Source organism: Nerophis lumbriciformis, linkage group LG05, assembly GCF_033978685.3.
Source record: "Nerophis lumbriciformis linkage group LG05, RoL_Nlum_v2.1, whole genome shotgun sequence".
Lineage (NCBI taxonomy): Eukaryota > Metazoa > Chordata > Actinopteri > Syngnathiformes > Syngnathidae > Nerophis > Nerophis lumbriciformis.
In genome coordinates, this window is record NC_084552.2 from 51,326,283 (window position 1) to 51,337,943 (window position 11,661).

An 11,661-nucleotide genomic window follows, 5' to 3' on the forward strand; every position below is an offset into this window, starting at 1 on the left:
AGCGGTGACTGACAAGCCTGAACCTCAGACAAGCAAGTTTTAGTGTGAACAATATAGTCATTTAAAATATAATGTTCGATGTAACTGCTAATGGTAACATAAGCTATCCAGTGGTGTTCTTGCTATATTGTGGTTTAATAAATGTAACTTTTAAGCAAGTTGCAAACAGCCCCTTAATTACATATGATTGCTCGACATAAAACCCTGATCTGAACACCCCTACTTTCAACGTCAGGAGATCTTCTTGAACAACAGCCACCTTCCCACCTTCAGCTCACCCGCTATCGAGAGCCACATCCACCGCATCCCGGGGCTCTCGCAGAAGTTCATCTACCTCAACGATGATGTCATGTTTGGCAAAGATGTATGGCCGGATGATTTCTACAGCCATTCCAAAGGACAGAAGGTAATCGCAATAAATTCATATACTGTACCACCTTTACGTGGACAACCATCTCTCGCTTCCCTGCAGGTGTATCTCACCTGGCCTGTTCCCAACTGTGCCGAGGGTTGTCCGGGATCCTGGATTAAAGACGGCTACTGCGACAAAGCGTGCAACAACTCTGCTTGTGACTGGGATGGAGGAGACTGCACAGGTAAAGACATTTTATATGGCGTTAAAGGATAAAATACATTCATTATAGTGTGAGTTCAGAGTGGTTCTGGCTTTCTGGAAAAAAAAAATTCTTGAGTATTTTAGTCCTTTTATAACGTCATACGCATCATGGCTATTTTTTCTATAAGGGACTGCAGGGAGCAGCAGGTTTGCAGGTGGAATCGGTGCTGGGGGACCCGGTGGACCTGGGGGGCCGTTGTGGCAGTTTGCCGGTGGGCTAGGTGGCCCAAGTGGAGCCTCGTACTGTAATCAAGGTTGCGCCACCTCCTGGCTGGCGGACAAATTCTGCGACCAAGCCTGCAACGTTCTCTCCTGCGGCTACGACGTGGGCGACTGCGGCACAGGTGACATTGAAGCAAATATTAGCGATTCTGCTCAGAATTGTTTCATTATCAGGCTGATTTTATTGATCTATGCTGCAGACCACTTCAGCGAGCTGCACCGCGTCACTTTGCTGAGCAACCAGAGTTTGTACACCCTCCCAGTAGGAGAGATCAGACCTTATTTTGGCTTTGAAAGGCTGGCTCACCGGATCTCCGAGGCCCACGTCACAGACAACGCGGTGGTGCGGCACACCTCTGTGGCCAACAAGTGGAAAACCATTCACCTGCTGCTCAACGCCAACTACAATGCCACTCAGATCCAGTACAACCTCACCTTCCAACAAGAGGACAACACAGCGTTTACCATGAGCTTCAACGTGGCTGTCGACACACGTCAGCTACCTCAAGCTAACAAGTCCCAGACCAGCAAGGACAGTTTCAGCCCAAAGCCCACCACGACCACAGAACCGCCGTTCTTGTTTTCAGACATACCCGAAGACAAACGGGGTCCTCAGATCCAAATGAGGCAACCCAACGAACTTCAGTCCATCATCGAAGTTCCCGCAGTCAACGAGTCGCTCCTGCCAACTGCTGTGCGTAGCGATCTTCAGAAGCTGGCTGAGAAACTTCTCAGGGGAGATATTACCTTAAAGGGGTACAACATCACCAAGGCTCAGCTGCTCAGATCCCAGCAGGCGACAACTCGGAAAGATAATGAGGGGATCATAGATGGACAAGACAAACGTAACAGTCATTTCATTCCAGTTCCTGTTGAGGACTTGCATCCTGTTCTTCCCGCTGTGGAACGGCCTAAAACCTCTAAGCTACTGAGTCGAATTACCAAAGTCAAGACCACTGAGGGTCAGGCAGAGACCCCTGCTGCTGCTCCAGTGGGTAGGCGGCTCCAACACTTTGTCCCTGCTGACAGAGGCTTCCTGCCCTGGGAGAAGAAGAAGTACTTCCAAGACCTACTGGAGGTAAGTGTAGCCTTTAAGGGGTCATATTATGATTTATAATCTACGTCTAAAACGAGAGGTGGGGAAATAGATAAATTCACCAATGCATCATGATTAGAACGTGGGTAATTCATGAATGCACGTGTTCTCTAAACGTTAGTTCTACGTTTGATTATCTAACCAAGGGAGAACTATTGGCTAACATTCTTTTGACATTATGTTTTAGATGGGTATATATATATATATATATATATATATATATATATATATATATATATATATATATATATATATATATATATATATATATATCCAGTGTAGTTGGCACGTTGTTTAAATCGTAAATAAAAACAAAATACAATGATTTGCAAATCCTTTTCAACTTATATTATTGAATACACTGCAAAGATTTTTAATGTTCAAAAGGAGAAACATATATATTTTTTTGCAAATAATCATTCACTTACATTTTAATGGCAGCAAAACATTGCAAAAAAGTTGGCACAGAGGCATTTTTACCACTGTATTACATGGCCTTTCCTTTTAACAACACTCAGTAAATGTTTGGGAACTGAGGAGTCCAATTTTTGAAGCTTTTTAGGTGGAATTCTTCTTTTACTAAGAAGACACGCTGTTGTAACACGTGCAGAATGTGGCTTGGCATTGTCTTGCTGAAATAAGCAGGGGTGTCCATGAAGAAGACGTTGCATGGATGGCAACATATGTTGTTCCAAAACCTGTATGTACCTTTCAGCATTAACGGCTCCTTCACAGATGTGTAAGTTACCCATGCCTTTGGCACTAATACACCCCCATACCATCACAGATGCTGGCTTTTGAACTTTGCGCCTATAACAATTCGGATGGTTCTTTTCTTCTTTAGTCTGGAGGACACAACGTCCACAGTTTCCAAAAACAATTTGAAATGTGGACTCGTCAGACACTTTTGCACTTTGCATCAGTCCATCTTAGATGAGCTCAGGCTCAGCGAAGCCGGCGGCGTTTCTGGGTGTTATATAATATATAGCTAGTTATGTACTTAACAAAAAAAGGTGTAATAACTGAAAACATGTTTTATATTCTAGTTTCTTCAAAATAGCCACCCTTTGCTCTGATTACTGCTTTGCACACTCTTGGCATTCTCTCGATGAGCTTCAAGCACACCTGTGAAGTGAAAACAATTTCAGGTGACTACCTCTTGAAGTTCATCGAGAGAATGACAAGAGTGTGCAACGCAGTAATCAGAGCGCATAACTCCACATGTGTTCATTCATAGTTTTGATGCCTTCAGTGACAATTTACAATGTAAAATAGTCATGAAAACAAAGAAAACGCATTGAATGAGAAAGTGTGTCCAAACTTTTGGCCTGTACTCTATATGTCTTTAAATATATGTATAACTTTGTTTTAGAAATACAGTATCTGCATCATAGCCAATTATGCAAATCATATGATGACGTCATCTTGATACCGGTGCCTGGCCACGCCACTGCCACCACAAATACATTACCTTTCAGTTGGAAACGCTGTTCCTATTTAAATGTAATGTTACATAAAGTTGCATCTTGTTCGAAACAGGAAGAAGAGCGCCTGCAGACGGCACTGACGTACGACACAGACAGCGATGCCGCCGGCCGGAAGCTACTGGACACGTTTGCCGACTCGCTGCGCCACGTCAACAAGCTGCTGAACCGCCAGTTTGGCTTTGCGTCCCGCAAGGTCCCAGCACACATGCCCCATATGATTGACAGGCTGGTCATGCAAGAGCTGCAGGACATGTGAGTGTTGGAGCTTCTGGCGGGGACCTTCCTTGAGGGGCCGACCTCTTAAGACACGCCTCTTTTGTCCACAGATTCCCAGATGAGTTTGACAGGACGTCTGCTCACCGTGTGCGCCACCCGGAAGACATGCAGTTTGCCTTTTCCTACTTTTACTTCCTGATGAGCACTCAGCAGCAGCTTAATGTCTCGGAGGTGTTTGACGACATCGACACCGACCACTCCGGCATTTTGTCAGACCGCGAGATTCGGACCCTCGCCACAAGGATCCACGAGCTGCCGCTCAGCCTTCAGGTGACGACATGGAGTAAAAGTTTGGGTTGCACGATGTACGATGTAAATCATATGCATTTGGTCGACGATAGCCCTTTTAATACTATGGTCATATTGTGATAATGCATGTTGATGACATTCTAGCTGTGTCCCGCAAATTTGACAGCAACAAGCGAACTACTGCGTCCTCCACAGTGCAGTTTCTAAATCAGTAAAACTCGCCTCCATGGCAGCAAATCAACTGTTTCTTACAAGTATCATTATCACTAGTGGAATAGAGGACAAAGAGTAGCTAAACATGCTACGCTACACACTGTAGGAAGATACAAAAAAAGCATTCTAAACACTAAGCTAAAGCTCTTGAACATAAACCGGGTTGGGCAGATCGATATAAATATTGACAGTGACAAAGTATATGAATGTAAATTTTGCATCATCATAAAAACTATTTTTTTGTTGTTTTTGTTATTGTTTACAAATTCAGGAAATATAAGCCAAAATTTATTTTTTGCTTTTGTTTATTTTTCTCAAAATATGATATGTAATTAAAAAAAAGGAAATAATTTGAATATTTAATTCATATTGTTACACCACTAATTATAATTGTCTGACAATAATTGTAATTAAAAATGTAATCATTCAATGATCTCGAAAGTTTGAAGTATGAGTATGAGCATTGGTATGACCAACACTACCCCTGTACAGTAACTACCAATTTGTAGTATCGCCCAAAACTAATGTAAAGCACCCAAACAACAGAAGGATAAGTGCTTATTACATTTTAACAGAGGTGTAGATAGAAACATGTTACAACAGAAAGCAGTCAGCCATTAACAGTAAATTAGTAAGTATATTAATAATAGCTTTGAGAAAATAACACAACTGGAAATTATGAATTCTGTTACCGCATACTTTACGTGAGCAGCTAAATTAGGAGCCTTTGTAACCCGTTTTTAATATATATCGCAGTAGGCTGCAATATATAATTGCGATATAGATCTTAGGCCGTATCGCCCATCCCTAGTGACGATTTTCCTTTTTTCAGGACTTGACAAGTTTGGAGCAGATGTTGATCAATTGCTCAAAGACACTGCCGGGGAACCTGACCCAGCTCCACCTGGTCAACCCCACACAGGAGGCCTACTACGATCACAGCATGGTGAGCTGCCAGCACCTCCTGGAAAAATACAAATATTCCAATCAACTTTTGTGGTGTTTTCATCATCTCCAGCCGCCAGTCACCAAAGGCCTCATCCTGCACTGCAAGTCCGTCACGGATCGCATTCGCAAAGCCTTTGTAGACCAGAACAAGTACAAGTGAGACCTAACACTCACTAGTAAAATACTCGGTTGCTATCGCTAAAAGTGCGCTTCTTCTGAAGGTTTGAGATCAAGGGCGAGGAAGACATCGCGTTCAAGATGGTCCGAACCAACGTGTCGCATGTGGTTGGCCAGTTAGACGACATCCGGAAGAATCCCAGGTAGTGTCCTCTTTGTTCTATTACAGATTCATGTGCTACACTCGTCCTTCTCCTCCGTTGAACAGCATCCCTTCTTCCTCCCACAGGAAATTTGTCTGTCTAAATGACAACATTGATCATGCCCATAAGGACGCCGCTACGGTAAAGGCTGTGCTGAGGGACTTCTACGACTCCATGTTCCCACTGCCGTCCCAGTTTGAGCTGCCTAAGGAATACCGCAACCGCTTCCTGCACATGGATGAGCTCCAAGAATGGTAGGTCCTCAACTAAACCTGAATCGGTGTATGCTGGTATGTACAGATATGTTCTGCACCAGATTATAGGTATATAGCTAATTTCCATCTGCAGTTCCTGGGTACCTAAATTAAAAATATACAATAACATGCAATACAATTATAACAATAAAATTATACTATAGCATACACCGTATTTTTCGGAGTACAAGTCGCTCCGGAGTATAAATCGCATCGGCCGAAAATGCATAATAAAGAAGGAAAAAAACATATAAGTCGCACTGGAGTATAAGTCGCATTTTTTGGGGAAATGTATTTGATAAAACCCAACACCAAGAATAGACATTTGAAAGGCAATTTAAAATAAATAAAGAATAGTGAACAACAGGCTGAATAAGTGTATGTTATATGACGCATAAATAACCAACTGAGAATGTGCCTGGTATGTTAATGTAACTAACACATTATGGTAAGAGTCATTCAAATAACTATAACATATAGAACATGCTATACGTTTACCAAACAATCTGTCCCTCCTAATCGCTAAATCCCATGAAATCTTATACGTCTAGTCTCTTACGTAAATGAGCTAAATAATATTATTTGATATTTTACGGTAATATGTTAATAATTTCACACATAAGTCGCTCCTGAGTATAAATCGCACCCCCGGCCAAACTATGAAAAAAAACTGCGACTTATAGTCCGAAAAATACAGTAATCAAATTAAAAATAGTCATAAAATTCCCTTTCATTGACACATACTTATACATTAAAAACGCACCTCTCATTTACATAATCACACATAGACAATACATCTGTCATCATTTGTAAAAACCAACCATGATTTCAACAGACATAGCTCACAACAAAATGCTCTCATGCATAAATGTAATACACATTAAGTTGACATGTGGGTCAAACATAGTGCCCACCTTAGTGACCGTGTGAGCAGCTTTGATTGCACCCAAGCCACTTTTTAAGTTCGACTGTGAATGAAGAATAATCTGTTTGACTTCAAGTTTGTTGTGAGGTCCTTCCTTTCCCTTTATATAAAAAGGCTGATTGTGCAAAAGAGGTTTTAGATCTGGGTATGCTACACTGCCCCCTGGTGGAGGCTTGTGTGTTTCTAGTTGTCATAACAGATTGTACAAAGTGCTTAAGTGGCGCTGGTGCAGTGTTATTAGGATTCTATGGAACATTCGTATTGATGCTAACCTTTGAATGTTGTCAAAATGTAACTGTCTGTTTTTGAATGACTAAACAGAGATGGTGTTGTTGTGGTTTTTGGTCAAGGATTTTGAGGGATTGTTTGTGTAAGGTTTACAATGCCCTCAGTGTGGTTTTGCTTGCCTGGGACCAACTTGTTATACAATATTAAAAGCGAGACATAATCATTGCATTAAAATAAGTTTGATCTGCCTCCAGTTTTAACGAATTCCTGAACTACATTTCATACATGTAATATCACTGGGGGTCAAGGCTAAACATATTACACACAAAGTGAAAGCAAGCATGAGCAGGCAAGCTAATCACTCAGCTAGCCGCTAAACTAGCGTGAAACAACACCAAGAGATAAGTGCTTAGTAAAGTTTAAGAACTATAGATGGAAGTGTGTTACAGCAGAAACTTACTTACTGTACAATGTCTGCTGTCATTAGGATGCCAATTGATAGAATCTTGTTACATTCCCGTTTAGATGAAGAATGACTCATAATCCTCGGGAAGAAAAGGGGTGCGGGGGGAACCAAGCGTCTTTTCATGTCGTTCTCGCCATTTCCGGATCTAAATTGGCTGTCGAAATGTACCAACTTGTCGGATTACATCCTTGTTCTTCTATTATCCAGGTGGGAGACATGATTCATGATCTACAATAAATTTCAACGAGCAGGGAAGCGAGGAAACAGCAGACCACTCGATGTTGTAAACATAGGGACAAACAGAAGTGATCACGGCGTCGCTATAAATAGTTTGTCTGCGTTAGCGCTTAGAACAATATCACTAATACTTGATTAATATTCAAGTCACGAAATATAACTGGATTTCTGTTGGTGCTTTTTGAATGTTTTTTATTGGGTTTTTTGGACGAAATTAAAGTTCCCCTTTAAGTTCCTGAAACTAAAGGTTCCCTTAGACTCGTGTGGTTTGTTTTTCCACCACATTTCACAGTTCAGGGTAGTTTATGCAAATCAGGCTGATGACGTATGGCTGAGTGGTGTAGTATATTTCTACTCTGATACCATGTAAATCAGGGGTGTTCAAACTTTTTGACTCGGCCACATTGGGCTAAAAAAAATGTGTCCGGGGGTCAAAGCCGACTGCATGCAAAGTAACTATATATGTGTGTGCGTGCACGTGTGTGATTACATATTATATTATAGTGGATACATAAATAATAATGATTATAATTGAATATAAAGAGTATGTGAAAGTTCAACTCCTACCTTGTTTACTTCCGTGACGACCTCTTTGAAGCTTTATAATCAATCAAAAATATGAAGAAACTCAAGTCAAACATGGATAAGTGTGGAGAGTCTTTTGCATTTTTCCCATCATGCCTTGCAGTGGATTTAAATGGGTGTAATTTCAAATTCTTTATGGTGATGGGATGTTTTTTTAATGTAATGTCCACAAAGTTCAGTGAGCAGGTCGTGTTGTGTGTGACCATGTCTGTTGACTTTTTGGGCTGGTTGAAATGTTTTTTCAAGCCATGACGAGTGAAGGGTGTATGGTTTGGGTCATAAAAGTAAAGTATGTGCTTATGATGTCATGAAAGTACACATCACGTTCACTGATCTGAGTTTCTCACATTATCCCCAAGATAGTGACATTTTGCCACCTGTCAGACCCCCTGGGTATTTAAATTGCTTATTGAAATTGAACAATGCCATCGTCTTGTGGGTCGAATTGAAGATGGGGAGCTGGGGTTTGGACACCCCTGATGTAAATAAACAGACAATAATATAATAATAAGAATCCTATTTCTTGTACTAAAGTATAGATAAATAAAATACCAAGCAATATTATACCAAACAAAATGATTTGAAAACAAAGTGTACTGAATTTTACATAAAAAGTCAGGCTTTAATTTAGTGTCCAACAATCAGAAAGTCGTGCCCTCTGTAAAAGATGAATTCATGAGGGTCAGGCGAGTCTTTATTCCAGCTGTAAATAATATATAAAGATGAATTTGTGGTGTTTATCTCAAGGCGTCAACATAAACTCTTCAGAGTTAGCGTTCGCCTATAAGCTTTAGCATTCGGTTCACTCGGCTTGAGACAAATGATTAAAAAAATGGTGTCACTGACTACTTTTACAACATGTAACAAAGTAAATAGTAAACATTTGATTTGATTTACCTTTGGTCCACTTATCCTTCAATTCACATGTCTCTTCAAACTACGGAGTCGGAGTGCTAGTGAGCAGCTCGCGTCACTGCTTCTGTAAATATGTTTCAAAGAGTCCGTCCACTTCTCGTACCAAAATGAAGTTTGTAAAAAATAATAAACATTAAACTGCATACTAGTTTAAAGACTACAGCTGAGTAAAACACTGCAAGATTGTTATGTCAAATAATACAAAGAAACATGTAGAAAAATGTTTAGAATTGTTAGAAAAACATGTAAAAAAATGTAAGGTACACAAATAATACAGTCATGTAGAAAATGTATACAAATAATACAGACAAGCATGTAGAATGTTTACAAATAATACTAAAACATGTGTGCAAACACAAAAACATGTAGAAAAATGTGTTCAAGTAATACAAAAACATGTAGAAAAATGTATACAAATACAAAAACATGTCGAAAAATGTGTGCAAACACAAAACATGTAGAAAAAAAGTGTACAAATACAAAAACATGTAGAAAAATGTATACAAATAATACAAAAATATGTAGAAAAATGTATACAAACACAAAAACATGTAGAAAAATGTATACACATTATGCAAAAACATGTGCAAAATTGTATACACATTATGCAAAAACATGTAGAAAAATGTGTACAAATAATTCAGAAAACATGTAGAAAAATGTACACAAATATTTAAAAAATATTACAAAAAAAAAAAAATGTATAGAAATAATGGAATAAAAGTGTACAAAATCTATAGAAATATAGAAAAAAAGTGTCGAAAAATGTTTAGAAATTATAAAATAACATTTGTAAAAAAATATATAGAAATCATCAAATAAAATGTGTACAAAAAGGTATAGAAATAATAGAGAAAGTGTGTAGAAAAATGTTTATTGTTTGTTGTAGAGAGAAACATCTACATACACAAACAAAGCCACACCCGTGAAAATCTGGCTTGTTGGTGGAGTAATCAATTGCTCTGTCAGCAACATTTCAGCAACTGAGTCGGTCCAAGAGTTTGTCAGCACGCTGGGCCAAATGTTGTCAGCTTGTCACTGGGCAGGGGGTGGGGGGGTCTGGGGTCATGTCTTCAGGCCCACGCTACTTTCTTCAAGGGGCGTCTTTCTTCTGAGAGCACACAAGGAGGCTTTAAAATTAGACAAGTTGCCTCAGATCAAGCTGTGAGATCCTCACCAGATCATCACGTGGGAGCGTTTCATCAGCTCCTCCCTGGATGTTGTTGGGTGATGTCAGCATGTTGAACATCACCGTCCCTACCGCTCACACGTGTCAATCAACATCCAAATGTCGGGCAACAGCTGATCTAACGGAACCTTTTCTTTCCCCCCAGGCGGGTTTACCGCGACAAGCTGAAGTTCTGGACCCACTGTGTCCTCGTGACGCTGGTGGCCTTCACGGTCATTTCCTTCTTCGCCGAGCAGGTCAGTGTCCTCGCGTCCTTCATTTCCATGATTCATGCCGCAGTTATGATTCCGGGGCCCCCGCTGCTAAAATTCCGTGCAGGGACTTTAGTCCGTCTCATGTGTGCCCGCGCAGCGCCAGGACCTGACTTGGCTGAAACCAAAGACCACCCATGTGAGACGACACCCGCAGAGTCGGATTGCGCAATTTCGACCGACTTTGTAGCCAAAAAAAGACAGACACGAATCCCACTCAGGCCCGTGTCCGTGTCCGTGTCCGGTGTCTCCTAAGGGGTGTGGGGGGTCATTTGCAGGGACCTTAAGAGAACAACCCAGTTTAGAATGTGTTAGGCTCCTCCCCCCTCCACAAGCGTTGATATCTTCATGGCGATATTAAATCGCCATTCGGATCGGTTCCAGCGTGCGCTCAGAGGTGTCAAATGTCTCCTCACTCGTCTTCTTGCGTACTTCATTCTGTTCTCCTGCAGCTGATCCACTTAAAGCGCAAGCTGTTCCCCCGACGCAAAGTGACCAAGGACGACAACCCCGAGAGAGTTTAAATGGAGACCTCGTCGTCGTCGTCGTCGTCGTCATCCGTCCTGCTCCGCGGAGAAGAAGATCCACCTTGTTGAGAATATAGAATTCCTCAAGGATATGAACACACCTCTTTCCGCCACCGGAGGCAGCAAAGACTCTAAACACTCCAAACTTGGCCGCTGAGCGTTTTTTCAGATCTTAAACCAAGTGCTTTGATAGGATGAAGAATTTTCCGCTAATTTGTTTTGGGTTTGGAACTGTTGGGTCAAACGGTTCAAGATGAGGACGAATCAACTAATTGTTTGTTTTTTTACCGCTCAGACTTGATTTTAAAGGAGTTGCTTACTTGGAATAATTATGTCTTTAACAATGTGGGATCTTGAAGTGCCTTCTTAGTTCATATTTTATAAGACAAATGTTGTGGTTTCGTTAAATCGGTACAAAAGTGTTGTGACGGACGCGGCAGCTTTCTTAGCCGTCTGTGTGCGCGTCCCCGTGGGACTCAGCAGACTCGCTAATGTCTGAAATTCAGACTCGCTCTTTAACTTATTCTGGCCGCTAACTGTTGCCATGGAGTTGGACTGCAGCCTCGCTTGACGTAATCTTCCACGTGAAATAAAATGTCAACTTGTCCATCTTTTGGAGTTTGACTTCTTGTGCTTGAAGAACAGAAACCACAAAAT

At 41.0% G+C, this 11,661-nt stretch overlaps 1 protein-coding gene across 3 annotated transcripts in view; it reads left to right on the forward strand.

Annotated features, from left to right (window-relative positions):
• The window catches only part of gnptab (N-acetylglucosamine-1-phosphate transferase subunits alpha and beta), a 29,433-nt gene extending 17,818 nt beyond the window's left edge, over positions 1-11,615 (forward strand). For 2 of the 3 annotated variants that reach the window (XM_061959554.1, XM_061959555.1), the window contains exons 10-21: positions 236-406; positions 473-596; positions 745-960; positions 1,039-1,916; positions 3,474-3,673; positions 3,748-3,967; positions 4,992-5,105; positions 5,178-5,263; positions 5,329-5,427; positions 5,514-5,681; positions 10,372-10,462; positions 10,930-11,615. In XM_061959554.1, the coding sequence (XP_061815538.1) occupies positions 236-406; positions 473-596; positions 745-960; positions 1,039-1,916; positions 3,474-3,673; positions 3,748-3,967; positions 4,992-5,105; positions 5,178-5,263; positions 5,329-5,427; positions 5,514-5,681; positions 10,372-10,462; positions 10,930-11,001 (2,439 nt within the window). In that variant the 3' untranslated portion in view covers positions 11,002-11,615. Of the gene's footprint in view, positions 1-235; positions 407-472; positions 597-744; positions 961-1,038; positions 1,917-3,473; positions 3,674-3,747; positions 3,968-4,991; positions 5,106-5,177; positions 5,264-5,328; positions 5,428-5,513; positions 5,682-7,507; positions 7,742-10,371; positions 10,463-10,929 lie in introns of those variants that run through there. The other variant, XM_061959556.1, reaches the window with a different exon arrangement.
• The last annotated feature ends 46 nt before the right edge of the window (positions 11,616-11,661 follow it).